At 41.9% G+C, this 19,598-nt stretch overlaps 1 protein-coding gene across 8 annotated transcripts in view; it reads right to left on the bottom strand.

Moving 5' to 3' along the window:
* The window catches only part of TBC1D22A (TBC1 domain family member 22A), a 421,974-nt gene that overhangs the window by 332,727 nt on the left and 69,649 nt on the right, over positions 1-19,598 (bottom strand). For all 8 annotated transcript variants that reach the window (XM_039515243.1, XM_039515232.1, XM_039515281.1 and 5 more), the window contains exons 5-6: positions 14,725-14,795; positions 4,791-4,919 (exon numbers count right to left, since the gene is read on the bottom strand). In XM_039515243.1, coding sequence (XP_039371177.1) covers positions 4,791-4,919; positions 14,725-14,795 — 200 coding nt within the window. The remainder of the gene's footprint in view (positions 1-4,790; positions 4,920-14,724; positions 14,796-19,598) is intronic.

Below are 19,598 nucleotides of genomic sequence, written 5' to 3' on the forward strand. Positions count from 1 at the left end.
TGTATATAACCAGAAATGTATCCTGAGACCCTATTCTGACATCATTTAGAACGGTGGCCTTTAAAAGCTTTCTAGGGCCTGGTCCACACTACATAGTTCGATGTAAACTGCCTTGCATCCACCTATCTAGTTGTGCATATGTCTCAAATTGATCTTCCACTGCTGTAAATACTCCGTTATGCCAACATCGTTACACCACTTCCCTGAGCAGCGTTGAGCCACTGTCAATGTACTTAGGTCAATAAAGGGTGACTGCAGACACTGCATTACTTATGTCGACCCCGTCCTCCAGCAGCTTGACATTGCCCCACACCAACCGCTTTGGTTACCACTGTGAACACCACTGCCCAGGAGTCATACAGAAGTGTCCCCTTCCCTTGAAAGTTCAATTAATTTTTGAAATTCGTTTTCCTGATTGCCTGGCTTGGCGAGCACATCTAGCAGCTCTCCATTGTTAAGTGCAACAGCTCAGCTGACCATGCTAGCTACACATTCCAGACACACTCCTGCCTATAACAGACAGGAGATATTGGATTGCCTGGGCATGTGGAGAGAAGAGGCTCTGCAAGCACAGATCCAATCCAGTGGCAGAAACGTTGACATCTACGAGCAGATTGCTATGGTGATGCAGAAGAAGGGCTACAGCAGGAACCATCAGCAGCATCACATGAAAGCCAAAGAGCTGCTAAAGGCATACAAGAAAGGCAATCGATCCAATGCTGAATCCCAGATATGCCACTTTTACAAAGAGCTGCATGCCATTCTCAGCATCCACAACAGTACCATGGCTACCTGCAAGGAGTTTGAGTCACAAGCCCCTGCTGTAAACAGCAAGGAAAAGGAGGTGGTGGTGTATTTGTTTTACAATTGCATGGGTTGGGTTTAAAAAAAAAACACTGATTTTGTTAGGGAATAAAATTCTATTATTTGGAACACAATTCATCATTATTAGTTCACAACATATGCTGGCAAGTGCTCAGCAGTTCTGAAAGCAATCAGTTATCCTTTATTGCACAATGTGGCACAGCTCAAAGGATCATTCACAAACAAAATTAATAGTTGCATTGACAATGTAAAACTGCAACATGTACAGGAATCATCACATGATTCCTACCAGCCACAAAAGAGCACATTACAGCACCATATACTATTCTATCTCACTGTTAAAATGGTCTTTCAAAGCCTCCCTGAGCCATGTAGCTCCACGTTGAGCTCCTCTAATATCCTTTGTATCTGGCTGCTCAAATTCAGCAGATAGCTACTCAGCTCCTGCCCTCCACTCCGGCAGACGCTTTTCTCCCTTTGCTTCACAGATATTGTGCAGGACATAGCAGACAGCTATAACCATTGGATATTTTTCTCACTGAGGTCCAGTCTTGTGAGTAAACTACACCAGTGACATAGGTGCCAACTCCTTGCATGCTCCACGGCCGGAACACACATGGAGGGGTGCGGGGAGAACAGTGGATGCTCAGCACCCACCAGCCATAGCTGATCAGGGGCACTGCCAAATAGCTTGAAAAGAAGAGTAACAAAAAAAGTGATTAAAGGTCTAGAAAACATGACCTATGAGGGAAGATTGAAAAAAGATGACGGGGGGGTGGGAATGATATTAGTTTTCAAGTACATAAAAGGTTGTTACAAGGAGGTGGGAGAAAATTCTCTCTCTTTAACATCAGAGGATAGAACAAGAACCAATGTGCTTAATTGCATCATGGGCAGTTTAGGTTGAACATTAGGAAAAAGCTTCTTAACTTCAGGGTGGTTAAGAACAGGAATAAAATTGCCTAGGGAGGTTGTGGAATCTCCATCATTGCCTAACCTGCTCATACAAAATCTCTAATCACCTGTCATGGATGCTCTAGATCAGGGGCAGGCAAACTTTTTGTCCTGAAGGCCACATCAGGGTTACGAAACTGTATAGAGGGCCAGGTAGGGAAGGCTGTGCCTCCCCAAACAGCCTGGCCCCCACCCCCTATCCACCCACTCCCACTTCCCACCCCCAGACTGCCCCCCTCAGAATCCCTGACCCATCCAACCCCCCCCCCGCTCCTTGCCCCCTGACCGCCCCCTCCTGGGACCACCTGTCCCAACCACCCTCCCACCCCCTATTCAACCCCCCATGCTCCCTGTCCCTTGACTGCCCTGACCCCTATCCACACCCCACCCCTGACAGGCCCCCCGGAACTTCAATGCCTATCCAGTACTTAGTCCTCCCTTGAGTGCAGAGGACTGGACTAGAAGACCTCTCGAGGTCCCTTCCAGTCCTATGATTCTATCACTATTTTAAACAATGTGCCAGACAAGAAGGAACTTTTGGGACAAATGAAATTAAGTGGATTTCCTAGGAAATGCTAGAGAGAATACAAATTCACACACCTCTGGACCTAACCTTCTGAAACCATGACCTGAGGTGAAACCCACTGTCTGCTGATTATCTGAAGATCAGGAACCCAAGCTGCATAAAGAAGAGACTCAGGGCATGTCTGAAGGGCATGCTGAAGCAGAGCTGCGCCACCAAAATATATGTGGTGAAGACACACTATGCCAACGGGAGAGAGCTCTCCCGTCAGCATAATAAAACCACCTCCAGAAATGCTGTGCACACAAGTGCTTATGTCGGTGTAACTTAACCTTGCTTGGGGGGTGGTTTATTCAGACTCCTGAGCAACAAAAGTTATGCCAACATAGGCTGTAGCGTAAACAACCTCAGATTCACGGCTGTGCTTGTTGTAACCACAGAAAAACATTTTGGTGGGGCTTGAAGGCCTTATCACCTGCCAGAGCCCTTGTTAGAGTTGACTGTGATCTCTAGTAAGCTTATTAGCATGCATGTAGGTTCTTTCATTGTTTTTAATATGTGTTTTTCTCTCTAACATTTTCACCTTCAGAATAAATATGCTTCCTTAGAAAGGGCTGCATGGTACTTTGTAACTCTGGGCAATTATGCTGTTTATAGCCTCTGAGGAGAAAGTAAAGTGCAGATGCAGGCCGTCTAGCCCATCTGGCTTGCTAAGCAACTCAGTGTGGGCAGGAACCAGCGTAGCCTGGAAAGACCCCAGTCAGGAGGGAGAGAGGTTTATTTCTGCCCAAGAGAGGTGATGTCTGATAAGTCAGGAGCCTAAAAGTGGGTAATCTTGCTGGAGCAAGAAGGGGGATATAGAGATGCAGTTGCCCTGAACTGTGACATTGTTTTTTAAAATTAAAAAACAATCTCCTGTCATCAACAAAACATGTACTTGTATCTTTCTCCTGCTCTTTTAATATAAGCCACCAAGTTTCTAAATAGCCAAAACAATTCTTTCATAAAACATTTCCAGTGTTTGTCCTTTTGGCAGGGTGGGACATCCTCTTCCACCAACATAGCTACTGCTACTTGTTGGGGGTGGTTTAATTATGCCAGCAGGACAGCTCTCTCCCACCAGCATAAAGCAGCTACACAGGAGATCTTTCAGCGGCACAGTTGCAGCTGTACAGCTTTGCCATTGTAAGGTCCAGAGTGTAGACATAACCTATGATCCTGTGAACTAGTCATATGGGTATATGCCCCTCTAGTGTCTAATCAATCTTCCACAACCCCAATGCTTCCCAAAATCTGAAATCCTTTAGTGGTAATCATAGAACACACTGATCATCCAAAAATTGTGGAAACCCTGCATGTAAAATCATCATTTGGTAGCTTTTGGTCAATTTGATTGTTTCATTTATCACATGTCCTATGGGGATATGTTAAAAGCACTTAGTTCATACTCCTCAACTTCTCTTCTCCCCTTAATTTCTTCCCTTTAGTTGAAGTAGCAGTCAATTTCAAGTCCTCTATTCTAATGCTATAGTGCCACTTCAAAGCATTAGGAAAAGTAACTTTGGGAAGACTGGGGAATAATCTAAAGACTCAACTAGAAAAAAACTGGAAGAATGAATGTTGAACTGAGAAGAAAGAGGTTAACTGAAGGTCCCAATTTGAACTGGAATTAATACCAGAAATTAGTCTGTATTGTAAAACTGGTGTTCAGTGGGGAAAGAAAAAAGTCTACAGTTGCAGATCTCCCCTGTTACAGTAAATATGTTAATTGCTAGATCAACCCTGTTAAAGGGCAGCAGGTCTGCCTACTCTTCTGGGGAGAATGTGAAGTATGACATGAATCTGTTGGAGCATACAGTCCCCCCAGCTATGCCACCGGGTGCATTGGGGAGCAGTCTCAAAGCTCTGCCTTCTCCACTCCCACCAGTGGTGCCAAAACAGGGGAGTCCAGGTGGGCATAGTCCCATCACTTTTAAAAGTGGGAGGGCTATGCGAGTGGGGTGTGGTGTCCAGAAGGGAAGGGACTGCCCAGGGGCAAAGCCACAGGAGGAAGGGGGCCGTGCTGCCACTGCCCCTCCCCCCCCCATTAGGGACTTCTGCCGCTTCTGAGTCTTCCCGCCCCATGAGATGGGGAAGCTGTCTGAAGCCTGTTTCCCCTCATGTGCAGGAAGTGATAATGTTGCATACCAAGTGCCCTACATGATTTAATATCTTGATAGTTAATGTTTTACAATCAAAAAAATAAAAAAGTTTTTCTACATTTTCTAAATTACAGATCAATTAAAGATGCTCAATATTACTAAACAATCTTTGCTAGATTTAATGGTGGTAAAGCACAAAAATAATTATTGAACATATGGCTAAACAAAAATATCCTTCTGCTTATCTATGAAGTAGTAATAAAGCAATATAGCATATATTGAATATGTTATCGAAAATTTTTTTTTATTTTTCATGTATGTTAAGGGTTTTCAATAAGCTACTCTACCTGTCTGTATGTGTCTTGATGACTTTCATCATTTCTTGAGTCATAATATTGTTCAATAAAAGCAAAATACTCTTTTCGTTTTCTCTGTAAAGTGCCTTCTCTTCGGTCCACATTGGCAGGAAGGTAACCCTGAAAATATGAAGGAAAAAAAATCATTTTGATCGTCAGATTTTTACAGGGATACGAAAGCTACAGTTCAATATGAAATTTATATTTCAAACTTGTTCAGATTAAAATATTTATTCAGTTTTTTTTAAAGCAGAAATAGGTTGCAGCCCAAAATAAATTCTCTAATTAACTTAGAACAAATGTATACAAAACACTGAATTCTTTGTTACTTTAAACACCTTGGGTTTGGGAGCAGGGGTAGGGGGGTGTTCCATTTAGCTGCTACCAGATATTCCTCACTCTGGTGGCTTGATGCTTGCAGCACTTTCTATGATCAAATTTTGGATGCCCAGTATGATGAGATGCCCAGAAAATCATATTCAGCTAGATGGTAACCATAGTTAGGCCTTGAAAAAGAACTGTTCATGTCTGCATTATATATTGCAGTAAAGTTATTACATACAGCAGTGTTTCCCAAACTTGGCACACCGCTTGCGTAGGGAAAGCCTCTGGCGGGCTGGGCCAGTTTGTTTACCTGCCGCGTCCGCAGCTCCAGCTGATCTCGACTCCCACTGGCCGTGGTTCGCTGCTCCAGGCCAATGGGAGCTGCTGGAAGTGGCAGCCAATATATCCCTCAGCCCGCGCCGCTTCCAGCAGCTCCCATTGGCCTGGAGCAGCGAACCGCGGCCAGTGGGAGCCGCGATCAGCCGGACCTGCGGACATGGCAGGTAAACAAACCAGCCCACCAGGGGCTTTCCCTACATAAGCGGCGTCCCAAGTTTGGGAAACACTGACATACAGTGTTAACAGTGCAATCCTTTTCAGATCCATACAGATTAGAAGAGCAAGAACAAGTACCTTCACGTGAAGAATCTTTCAACCAGTCCTTTGTTTTTTTTCCAGTTCAAACTGAACACAAAATACAGCTTTAGACATTCTTACTTCAGAATGTGCATTTTTAAAAACACGATTTAAGCATATTTCTTCTACAAGTAGTAATTACTCATCAAAAATGCAGAGCAGATGTTTGCCTTCCAAAAAGAACACCACACAATAAGTTCATACAGAAAATAGTAATGCTAAAAGATTTTGTTAGTTACCAGATTTCAGTGTGGCCTACGGTGGCCAACTTTCTAATTTGTGAAAACCAGATACTGAGTGGGAGAACCTCCCCACCCCCTGCTCCATCTCTTTCCCTTGAGGCCCTGCACCCCACTCCTTTTCTCCCCCTCTCCCCCCCATCGCTTGCTGCTCTCTCCACCACTCTCACCCTGCCAGCTGAGCAGGGCTCTAGGGGTGGAGAGGTGAGTGGGGCAGGATGTTGGAGAGAGAGCTGCGCTCCAGGGATGGGGAGGGTGTGACTAGGACAGGGTGGGAGAGGGAGAGTCGCGCTCCATGAGTTGCGGGGCTGAGCTCAGGAGAGACGGGGCAGGGAGAACTGCGCTCGGGGCAGGATGGGGAAGCCGCTTGTACCTCTCTCTACTGGAGCCATTCCTCAGTATTCCACTGCTCCTCCAGGCTCCAGCAGCACCTGCTACTGTTCCTGCCCCTTGTGGGTGGAGGCTGGTTACAGCAGCTAACCGGGCTTTTAGCATCCAGTCAGCAGTGCTGACCGGACACTCTCAGGTTCCCTTTTCGACGGAAAACTGGGTACCTGGCAAAACTGACAACCACACTGTGGCCCTTATTTTATTCCATTTCATTCATTTTTAAAAAGCTGCATGCTACCTCTTTCTCATTTAAAATAGAAAAAGAATGTACATATGCATATGCCCTTGCAGTCCAAATCATCTTAGAGCAGAACATATATTCAAACCCTTCAACATATTTCAGGGATTTTATTAAACTATTTCAAAACAACATGAAAGCCTTAAAATTCTTTTTTATGGCTACAACTTCTTTTAAAAATTGATTATCCTTTAGGATTAAGTAGTAAATATTAACAGCGACCTTGCCATGAAATATGGGCCCCTTCAAGTTAGGCATCTCTTGCTGGGAAGTCAGATCCGACATAGATGGAATTATGTGATTTTATATTAGCAGCTTCATGAGAAATCATATTTGTGCCACTTTAAACTCATTTCCCTGTGTCACAGAAGATCCCCTCAGACAGAGGGTAACAGTCCCTTCATGCAGTATCTATCACTGCTTCCCACCCAAACTGATAGTTCAGGTCTCCAGCTAAGTGTTTTATGTAAACACAACGCTATATATCAAAGAAAACCAAAAATATGCTGTTATTTATAAACCTTCTTAAACAAACCCTATGTCAGAAGAGGTTTCCATAATTAGCAAATGGAATGCTTCTTGAATATTCAGGAGCATATAAAATGAATACTGGATGCTTTGTACAGGAAGTCTAATTAAAGCAGTTGCAATTCAAACAAGCAATACTAGTATTTCACTGGATTGCAAAGAAGACTGTCTCATCAGTTCCAAAATTTCATACAAATTGAGAAGAGGGGCTTTAAAAATTACTTCAGTAACATGTCATTCTTAACCGAGATGGTTCTAAACTTAAAGCAAATTTGATACCAAGGACCGTTGATATAAAAATGTTCACTGTATAAACTCACACCACCCACCAATATATAGAAATGAGATTATTTCCTGCCAGTACTGATAAAAATCTTCAAATCTAATGAACACTTTCATATTTATTAACCAATGAGTTATTTTTAAAAATAGTTGTTAATAATGTTAGCCATAGATCGTCCTTAACAAATTCACGCCTGGCTTTCATCTTAAAATCTGTTATCGTAACATATTAAGCCACGGCAAATGCAAATGAAAATATAACTAAGATACTAAGCACAACACTACCATATTAAATGTTCATGTTCAATCCTATACACGTTGCAAACTAAATTATTCTTTACAATTGCTAATATTTATTCTTCATTTTGTAACAGTCTATTTCTTTGGATTTTTGTTTGTTTTGTTTCTTTTAAAAAAAGATTTAAAAAGATAAAGAAAAATCTCGAGCATTTTTGTAGAATATTAAGAATTGATCAATTATATATTATTCCTCCCCCTCCTACCGGTCAGAAAATTACAGTATTAACTTCAATTTATTTCTCTCTTTGTTTAATAGCAATTTTGTGATTGAAGCACTGAATCACTATCTTAAGACATATGCAGTGTTATTACAATTTGGTAAAGTCCTCCATTTTAAGTACACTACAAATGTAACTTGGCATGAAGAATGGATGGCTTTAACACAAAACTAGGACATGGTGAGGGTAACTCACCACAACAGAACAAGGATGTATTGTAAAAAAACAAAAAACAAAAAAACACACTACTATTTTAGGAGGTTATCAAAGTAAACAGGATATCTCCAGAACTTTCACCCCTACAACAGGTACCCATTTCACTGAGACCATGTCTTTTAAAATATGCAGACACATAGCTGGTTCCAGATATTTTAAATTATATCAACATTTAGCCTCAAGATACAGGCTCTCTGACATTTGACATCCTGTCTCAATGCTTTGTGTTAAGTTAAATATTGAATTCTGCCTCCCATTTAATTTTCAACTGTTGAAATTTTTCTGTAGGATATGTTAGTCCCATTAGAAAAGAATTCATCTGCTAGACCTAATTTCGTTGTCCCAGCAATACCAATATTTTCTCAGCAGTAGAGACTTTCTGCTGTTATTCAATATCAGAGACTGTGGTTATTGTCAGCTGAACATGTCTGGTTTCCTTACAAATTAGGTTTTATTTTTAAACATTTGAAAGTCTAAATGTATCATCATGGCATAGACTGGTGTCAAATTAAATCTCTTTAACAACTCATTTCTATATTAATTTTATCTTTAATCCAAAGAGAAGAGTGCCAAAATAGTTCTGCTTGCTGTAACTTCTTTATTGAACTTTAAGAATGGATTGTCTATTTTTATACAGCATCACCTCTATTAGACATCATAGTGACAGTCCCTAAGCATTTTCTTGACTTCAAAACTATTTCCAATATGGAAAACATTTGAGACAGACATAGTAACGTTACATAGCCAGAGGTTTAGTGAGAAATCTCTCAATTTGTTAATTGTAAATTTCCTTTTAGCGTATGTGCCTTTAATATTAGATTTATTATTAGATCTTAATATTAGAGATGAGGGGATCTTTCTCTGCCCCCAAACATATGATGGTTTGTATTTTTTAAAACCAGACTTCTGACCAATTCCAAAATACAATTGTTACCACTCCTCAGTTTAGTTCTTTGTTTAATGTTCTTCTTTTCCAAATGACCTGGATGGAAGTGAGTATACTTCGGTTTGATACTTTGTAACACCACCCCTACACAGTAATTAAAACAGGAAGTGAAGACTACAGTACCCAATTGATATTGCAGGGGGATTTACCACTAGATGAAAAAGAAATAACAAGTAGAAGACACAATTTGGTCAGTAAGATTAACATTCCTACCATGAGAAGAGGTATCATGAGATCTTTTGATACCATTAACGCTCAAGACCTTTGGTTTTTTTATCACCTTCCTAAAAATGTAGTAGAGCATTGATTAAATATCAACTCTATGAGGAGAGTCACCAGAAGCATTCTTTGATGGTCTCCTATCAAATAAGTGACCCAGGAAGACCCTACTTAGCTATTAGAACACAACAAGACAGCGTTTAAAAAGCCCCCAACTACACGAAAGTTATGTTCAAGGGAGCCGACAAGAACTGCACCTGGCAATCCAATTAGAATAGGTCCTACATGGTCACACAGCAGGGTGGAAGAGCTTTAACCCTGTTGAGGCATGTTCAGCCAAATTAACTAAAGATGTGAAATTAAAGCACATTAAACTCATGTATAAGATAAAGCAAACTAAGACCACTTTACTTCTGAATTAGAGAGTCTTCACAAAGGGGTTTAATGCTCTTTAACTAGTGTACTTGAACTTCCTCCCTGTAGGCAAGCCCTCAGTTAACTAAAGGGGTGGAGGAGAGTTAAAGCCCCAATTTTTTGCTTTGAGTCAGGAAATGAGCATTACACAAGTCACAATAACAGCATGCACATGGGACAGTGTGCCTTCTGCCAATGTGTATCATTGTGTACTCATGGCAGCCATTTGTTGCAAACTGATAACATGGCATTGTCTGAAGGTATCCCATGCTCATTTGCACATCACTCAGCAGTCAGGCATTCTTGGATTTTTCTTGCTGTGCACTGTGGTATGCACAATGGAAACTATGCTAGTTCAAACTCTTAAATCCCATGGTTCATCTAGCTCTGCCCCATACTTCCTTTATGGGTGGGATAACACCATTTTCAAATTGCCGTCAGCCAATATGGACCTAACAAGTCTCCATGCTGCAATGCTGTCAAGCTCAAATGCACAGAGGCTGCTTGGGATGTATTTCAGCACTCAAAGCCAGATGAATTTGGCATGGACTTCGCCTGCCACACCACTAAGCAGATGTAGCAGCAGTTCCTCCAACAGCAGGAGGGTCTTCAGAATATATTGGTGGGAAAAGGATTGTTTTATAGACCTGGGATGACCAACAGTGGCAATAGAACTTCAGGATGGTAAAAGCAACTATTTGGGAGCGCTCTGCAGAACTAACCCAAGAGTTACCATGGCAGTTTACCGACTTGTGACGTCTCATACCCATGGACAAGCAGATCATAATTGCCCTCTGGCCAAATGCTACCAGTCCACAGCAAACCAATTATGCATGGGGAGATCTATGGTCAGGATCAGGAGCGGCTCCAGGCACCAAGCACGTGCCTGGGACAGCAAGCCATGGGGGGCGCTCTGCTGGTCGCCGCGAGGGTGGCAGGCAGGTTGCCTTCGGCGGCATGCCTGCAGAGGGTCCGCTGGTCCCGTGGCTTCGGCGGACCTCCCGCAGGCGTGCTGCCGAATCCGCGGGACTGGGGACCTTCCGCAGACAAGCCGCCAAAGGCAGCCTGCCTGCTGTGCTTGGGGCAGCAAAATACCTAGAGCCGCCCCTGGTCAGGACCATTGTCATGCAGGTGTGTGATGCCATGGAAAAGGTACTGTTGTACTGGGTAACAAAGCTTAGTAATGCTCAGGAGGTCATTGATGGTTTTGCATGCATGGGGTTCAAATTGTATTGGGACAATTGATGGGAACTATGTGCCTGTTCTTTGCCCCACCATAGCTCAGAATTTATAAACAGAAAGGGGTATTTCCTCATGGTGCTCGAAAGGCTAGTCAACCACTATGGTAGGTTTACAGACAAATACCAGGTGATCTGGAAGGGTCCATGATGCTAGGACCTTTCAGAATACAGCTGTATTTAGATTAATGGAGAAAGGACTGTTTGCCCCCAGGAAACGCTATGGACATTATTGGTGTGGATATTGCTCTGGTTATCCTGGGAGACCTGGTTTATCCTTTGTTTCCCTGGTTAATGAAGCCAGTCGCAAATAGCTTGGACAGAATGTATTTTGCATAATATTTGTGAAAATGAAGGGGAAGTCTTAGCAGCATATGGGAGGTTGAAGTGCAGAAGTGGTTTCAGCAGCCAGCAAAGTGTCCAATGCAAAATGCAAACAGCTAGGGCAATGTTGTCAGGGACATCTATTACTCTCATTTTGAGTCTCAGGCTTGAAATTGAACAGCTGTTAATCCAAGGACAGGAGGGTGGAAAAATGGTTACTAACCTTCCATAACTGTTGTTCTTCGAGATGTGTTGCTCATGTCCATTCCAATGTAGGTGTGCCGCTGGTAAGTTTTTTCCCCTCAGTGGCATCAGTTGGGTCAGCTCTGGTGCCCCCTAGGGTGACGCGCTCATAGCACCAGTAAAGAGGGGCCCGCCGACCACAGCCCCCTCAGTTCCTTCTTGCCGGCTAACTCCGACAGAGGGACAAATGGGGGCGGGGTTGGAATGAACATGAGCAACAGATCCCGAAGAACAGTTACAGAAGGTTAGTAACTGTTTTCTTCTTCTTCCAGTGCTTGTTCATGTCCATTTCAGTGTTGGTGACTCCCAAGCAGCAGTGCAAGTGGAGAGTTTGGAGTTTATTGACATGCTGATTGTAACACAGCTCAGCCAAATCCAACATAATTTCTACCCTGGTAGTGGTGGAGAAGGATGAGGATGAGGATGAGGTGCTGTCTGATGACCACATTGCTGCTCTACAAATTTTCTGTATAGAAAATTGAGCTACAAATGCCACCAAAGAATCTTGAGCCATTGTACAGTGCACTGTCAGGGAAAGAGGAGCTGGGACCTTTGCCAGGTCGTAGCATGTGGGGATACAGAAAGTGATTCATGAAGAAATTATCTGGGCAGAGACTGGAAGACCTTTCATTCTGTCTGCAGTGGCATTTCCAAGATTACTTAGTCCTTTCTATGGAAAACACTAGTGCACATCTGACATCCAGCGAGTGGCATGTGGCTTCGGATAGAAGATCGGTAGGAAGATATGCGGGTTACTATGGAATTGTAATATTGCCTCTGGAAGGAATGGCAAATGTGGCTGCAATTGAACCTTGTCCTTGAGGAAGACCATATAAAGTGGTTCCGACGTAAGGGCTTGGATCTCAGAGATCCTCCTGGCAGAAGTAACGGCCACCAGGAAAGCCACCTTCCAGAATATGTAGAGCACATTGACAGCAGTTCAAATGGGGGTCCTGTTAGCCTTGCCAACACCAAGTTGAGGTCCCAAAGAAGGAGTGGCTGCCATAGATGGGGATATAATCTCTGCAGATCATTAAAGAGACGACGACAGATAGAGTTCAATAAAACAGCCAGCCATTCACCTATGGGTGGAAAGCTGAATTTGCCGCCATATGGACCCTAACAGAGGACAAAATTAGGCCTTGTTCCAATGGAGCAAGTAGTCTAAAATGAAATGTAGTGTCAATTTCTAGCCCACATCTACCTATAACGAGTACGGCTATGAGTCATCTGGAACAGAACTTAGCATGGCAGTATAGCGTAACAGCAGCAGCGAATTAAAACTTTAAATTATTTAATAATTTACCTTTTAAAAACCCTCACATGCCATGGTTCCCTCCACAGGATCAGCCTCCTCAATCCTAATCTGAGTTGCTGGGATTCAGGATTGAGTACAGCAGGGCAGGAATCAGGTTTGCCTTCTCCCTAGCCAGCATCAGTCGCAAACAGATTCTGGCTTTCTAGAGAGATCTCTTTACTGGCCTCCTCATGCTTATCCTCCAATAAGTCTTGGTGGTCATATTCAGGGAAGTGAGGGGGTGGTGAAGCAGTGGCCAGCAGGCTCCTCAAGTTGCCTGGTTTTGAGTGATCACATAGTTATGTAAAATCCTGTGCAGCTCCTCAAAAAATGGACAAGTTACACATCCCCTGCCGGATTTCTTGCTGTTGTCACTGGTTTTAAAAGTAGGTGCACCTTCAGTGCAGGTGTTTGCTTTTTAATCCAGCACTGTGCAGCATTCCAGTCATGGCCCTTTGTGGACATCTGCCCACTAATATCCACAAAAAGGTCTTTGTTCTCTTGGCTGGCCACTGGAGCTTTGTGCATCAATGCTTCTCCCCAAACGGCTATAAGATCCAGGGTGTCAGCACAGCTCCAAGTAGTTGCTCAAAACATGTTGTAGGGCCTTCCGGAGCATTATCACAGGTATTGTGATCAACTGTGACCTAGGAGCAAACTGACAAAATCTGGCTGTGCGCCATCTTATAAGCAGGGGTGGCGGCATCCAGTCAACTGGACCCCAGAGGAGAGCAGGACACGCATGTAAACAGATACATCAGTAATAGTCACCCTCAAATCAGTTTCTGATATCCATTGGAAGACTGCCAAAGTAGCTCACAGCAGCATTGCGTGCATACAAACAATAGTCCGGACTAACTCGCCTCACAGCAAAGTTAATTCACTTTGAAAGAGGACTCCAGAGTTCATGCTAAATGCAGAGTCAGTGTACTAAAATGAATTCCCTCATATGTATACAAGCATTTTCAAAATGAATTAACTCAAAATGCTGCAGATTAAACTCCCCACGTAAACAATCTCTCAGTTTAACTTTTCTATGTGTAGACATGTCCTCGGTTTCAAGAGAAACTACCTAACTCAGCTCAAAGCTCTAACTTCAAATTTTGAATTTTAAAATAAAAGTGATTGCATGCTGTGCTTAATTTTAATTGCAAGAGAATATTTAATCAATAAATATTCACTGTTAAAAAACTGCATATGCATTTAGAATTAGAAAGCACACAACAAATTTATTAGGACTCATTAGCAAGAGAAAATCTTTCAAACACTGGAAATCAGACCCAATCTGAAGTAAACACTTAGTATTCCCTGATTTATTTTTTTCAAAAAGAAAAGCTGTCTAAGCCTTCCCTGAAAAATTCAGCAGTGCTAAACTGTTGTGTACATAGCTCAGAATGTTAAACAGAGCCTAAGTTCATGAAGATTTGCTGATAAAGTCTCTTCTACATATTCTACAATATAAGCACTTTGAGTCTTTTCAGTGCTAATGGCTTTACAACTCCCCCCACCCTTCCATCATGTACAGATAGAAGATAGTTAAAACACATATTTATGACAGATTTTCCAGTTCACACTTTGCTAACTAAACACTCTTAGCTGGAATATATCATACTTTTTGTGGGAAGCTAACATGATGTGGAATACACACATTTAAACAAAAAAATTAAGGTACACCAGTTATTTACTACTAATTGTCATTTTCTCTTAATTTTACAAACCACGCTTGAAACTGAACAAATAATGGAACGCTGTTCTTTGCTTTTACCATTCAGTAACACAACACAAAGTTTTGGAGTATCACTAATAGGCTATAACTCAAGCAAAATTCTTCAGTGACAAAAACAAAGCAATTATTGCCAGAAACAGAACTTACTGAAAGAAGCTTCCATGTGATCGGGCGAACTTGTTTAGGAATTCCAGACCAACTCAACTTCCGTAATTCATCTGTCAAACAAAATCAATTTCATGATATGTCAACACTTGATAAATATGCATTAGTAAATACAAGCAAATTAATACAAAGTTGTTAATATTTATCAAAATACAAGTAAAATCAGAATTACACAAGATTTCTGAGGAATTAAAAAGGTATTGCATAATGAGAATCCATACAGATGCCTAGGAAAAATAGATATTTGGTATGATAAGGTAGTTAACTGGTATATTTACCAACTGTTATTTCTTACCATATATATTGTATATTAATATGCACGAGAAAGATTTGATGTAGGCTCTACATATACTGATGTTCATTAAAGGGTGATAATTAGTAGTAACCCAAACAGCAATGTTTCACTTTCTGATGCTGGGATTTAATCTTAAATTTAAAAAATGTTATTTCCATTTCCGATCATACTGTACAACTTTATAGATAGGTTTTCTAGAAAACTGTTTCCAAAAGAGCATATCCAACACAGTATATCCAACTAAACCAAATACAATCCACTCTAAAGACACTGAACATCTATCCAGCCATATGCTTTTTCATTATTTTCTGTACGAATTCTGTGTTTATCTATAAAATGCATGAAAAGTTGTGAAAACAAAAAAGTATTAAAAATATTTAATGACAAGAGATGCATAACAATGCCTGTTAGGAAACTTAGAACTTCAGGATTTAATTACATGCAAGACAGTCTCTTGCTGCTTCTCACTGTCGGCAGAAAGTGAGCATGAAAATCCTACATTATGGCCAAGTGACTCGATTTATTGATTTAGGTTCCACATATAAATATACGCAATCTTTACATTCTAATCAGTCTTTGAAAACTTCCACCACAAAAATTAAAGTACAGAATACAAATTATTAGAGGATGGGGACTCTGAGGAGACAATGCAAGTGCCTCTCTAACTGTGACTGCTTATAGTATATTCATGTCTAAAGATGCCCCCCCGGGTTACGCAAACCCGACTTACGCAAATCCGTACTTACGGAAAAAGTTCCGTAAGCTAGAAATAGGAGGGGGGGGGGGTTGGGAGGCATAATTGTCAGGTATAGGTTTCTGATTTACGCACAATTCCAGTTACGTAATGCTTGCATAACTTGGGGAGTGTCTGTATTGATAAATCACAAGGTTTCTGTCACCACAAGCTAGTGTTGTTGCTTTTTTTTTTTTTTTTTTAAAGAACATAGCTGTGTTCCTGTTGGAACTTTGTGTTTATTTCCTGTACACAGCTTCCAAGAAGTTTCACAAATGCGTCTTAAAATGTCATTTTTAATATTCTCTGGATAACGATGGATTTATTTATTTAAGTTTTCAGCTTTTAGTGATAGGGAGGGTCATAGTTAAGACAGAAATATCCATATGTTCTCCAGAACTGGGAGTAAGAAAATGATGCCCTATGTACCTCTGCTTGAAATGACTGACACAACCTTAATATTTCTTAGTTATGTGAACATTTTAGAAGATTTTGTATATTTAAAAAATCCCAAAGTCACTTCTTTGTGGAAAAGTTTTTCATTACTCTTTATGAAACACACAACAAGGATTTAATTTCCCCCCCACCCATCTGCCACTTAATGGTTTTACTGAATGAGCTGAGTCTTTTTTTTAAATTGATTTGAGTAGGAAAAAGACATCACTCCTATTAGATGTAATGAGATTTTATTTAAAATTACTTGATCATCAATTTAAATTTATAATCTTTGAGAAAGCCAATTTTTGAACCTTGTGGGCTGAGTTTATTGGCACAGGTAGTGTCCCCTAGAACCAAAACCCTTTGAAGGCTACCATCTGTAACTGGGAGATCTCAAGCTTAAATGGCTTCAAGTATCATATCTATGTTGATGATTCACAAATTTCTCTCCACCAGCAATCTTTCAATCATGAATCTTAGCTTGTTTCTAACATCTGTTTGATGTCTTATTGTCAACTAAAATGAATACTAACAAAACCAAACTCCTGACCTTTCCTCTCAAGCTTTCTCCATTTTCTTCCTTCCCTATTACTGTCAGCAACACCATAAACTTTCCACATAGCTCGGGACTGATGGATACTTGTGACTCCCTCCTCTCCTTTGCTCCACACTTTCAAGCTATATTCAAATCATTCTTATGCCTCTACATGTACAAGATTCCTCCTTTTCTTCTGCCTCCACAGCAAAGTTTCTCATTCAGGCCCTCGTATCCTGCCTCACCTATAAGGAACACCCTCGTCTCTGGCTTCCCAAACATACCCAGGCACTCTTCATTCCATACAAAATGCACTTGTTAAAATCATCTCCATTATGCGGTTTGATTGCATCCCGCACCCTCTCTGATTTCATCCTCTGCCTACCACCTGCTATTGCATCAAGTTGTAATTGCTGGTCACTTATTTCAAGGCTTATATTTAAATCTACGTCTCTACTCATTCTCCTTAGTAAAGCTTCATGTTGCCTTCTGTCTCTTCTGCTCAGCCAGCGTTATTGCCCCAATTCGTTGCCTCCCAAACAGTCACCTTTATCCCATCATTACCTTCTATGTAAGATTCCACCTTCCTGAATTCATTTGTAAGGCCCGTATCTTCACCACTGCGAAATAGCTCTTAAAATCTACTTCTGAAATGGAAAAAATTACTAACCTTTAATAATTGTTGTTCTTAGAGATGTGTTGCATATGTCCATTCCACTCTTGGGCCTGGTCTACACTAGGAGGGGAGGAAATCGATCTAGGCAACTTCAGCTACGTGAATAATGTAGCTGAAGTCGACGTACTTAGATCTACTCACCGTGGTGAGTCGACTCTGCCTGTGCCTCTCGCAGCGGAGGAGTACAGGAGTTGACAGGAGAGCACTCAGGGGTCGATTTATCGCATCTAGACTAGCGACGCACTAAATCAACCCCACTGGATTGATCGCAGCCCGCCGATCCGGCAGGTAGTACAGACATACTGTTGGTGTGTGCGCACACACCCCCCAGAAATTATTTTCCTAGGTGGTACTTGTTGGGGCAGCTCAAGCGCCCGCCACACGCTGCTGGTGCTGGTATAGAGGGCCCAGCTGATCTCAAACCTCCTTAGTTCCTTCTTTCTGGAAACTTCAATGGAGATGGGTAGGAGGGCAGGTTGTGGAATGGACGTGTGCAACAGATCTTGAAGAACCACCATTACAAAAGGTTAGAAAACATTTTTTCTTCAAGTGACTGCATATGTGCATTCCACTCTTAGTGAGTCCCAAGCAAGTTAAAAAGGCAGAGGGATCAGAGTTCCTGTTCATACAGACTGCAGTACTGATTGACCAAAATTGGCATTATCTCTTGAATACTGACTGATGGTATAATGGAAGGAGAAATTAAACACCGATGATCAGGTTGCTGCTTTTCAAAAGTCCAGGATAGGGTTCTGCACTAGGAATGCCATTGAGGATGCTTACAATCCTACGGAATGGGCAGTCAGTTTGTCTGGAAGAGAGACATCTGTCGGATTATAATATGTGCAGATACAAGTTACACAAAATTACATTCTCTGTGCAGGACCTTTCATTCTGTCCGCTTTGGCCATGAACAGCTAGATTGACAGCTGAAATGGTTTGGTTCTGTCCAGGTAAAAAACAGGTGCTTGTCTAACATCCAATATGCATAGCTGTGGTTTAGGGTACAGGCAAGTAAATTGATAGATATGAAAATCTGAAGCCACTTTAGAGGGAAACCTTAGATGAGGGCGTAAGTACACCTTTTCTTTAAGGAAGACTGTTGGTTAAGATGTTTGGAGACCCGTCTGGAAGAAGTAATAGCAATTAGGAATAATAGAAAATTAGGGTTGGAAGAGACCTCAGGAAGCCATCTAGTCCAACCCCCTGCTCAAAGCAGGACCAACACCAACTAAATCACCCAAACCAGAGCTTTGTCAAGCCAGGCCTTCAAAACCTTTAAAGATGGAGATTCCATCACCTCCCTAGGTAACCCATTCCAGAGCTTCTACCCTCCTAGTGAAATAGTGTTTCCTAATATCGAAACTAGGCCTCCATCACTGCAACTTGAGACTATTGCTCCTTGTTCTGTCATCTGCCACCACTGAGAACAGCCTACCTCCATTGTTTTTGGAACCCCCCTTCAGGTAGTTGAAGGCTGTTATCAAATCCCCCCTCATTCTTCTCTTTTGCAGACTAAATAAGCCCAGGTCCCTCAGCCTCTCCTCATAAGTCATGTGCTCCAGCCACCTAATAATTTTCTATGCCCTCTGCTGGACTCTCTCCAATTTGTCCACATCCTTTCTGTAGTGAGGGGCTCAAAACTGAACACAATACTCCAGATGTGGCCTCACCAGCACTGAATAGAGGGGAATAATCACTTCCCTTTTCTGCTGGCAATGCTCCTACTAATGCAGCCCAATATGCCATTAGCCTTCTTGGCTACAAGGGTACACTGTTGACTCATATCCAGCTTCTCATCCACTGTAATCCACAGGTCCTTTTCTGCAGAACTGCCACTCAGCCAGTCGGTCCCCAGCCTGTAACAGTGCATGGGATTCTTCAGTCCAAAGTGCAGGACTCTGCACTTCTCCTTGTTGAACCTCATCAGGTTTCTTTTGGCCTAATCCTCCATTTTGTCTAGGTCACTCTGGACCCTATCCCTACCCTCCAGCATATATACCACTCCCCCCAGCTTAGCATCATCTGCTTAATAAGGTCTCGGCATTGTATACTAGCTTCAGCTTGGGAACGGCACCTGACGCAGGATGGGTACACAGACAGTGGAAACTGCCAATAGCTAATTTATTTTACTTACTTGTTTTTGTTTTGATACAGGCTATAAATCAAGTTAGACATG

Source organism: Mauremys reevesii, linkage group 1 (genome assembly GCF_016161935.1).
Source record: "Mauremys reevesii isolate NIE-2019 linkage group 1, ASM1616193v1, whole genome shotgun sequence".
In the NCBI taxonomy this organism is placed as follows: Eukaryota; Metazoa; Chordata; order Testudines; family Geoemydidae; genus Mauremys; species Mauremys reevesii.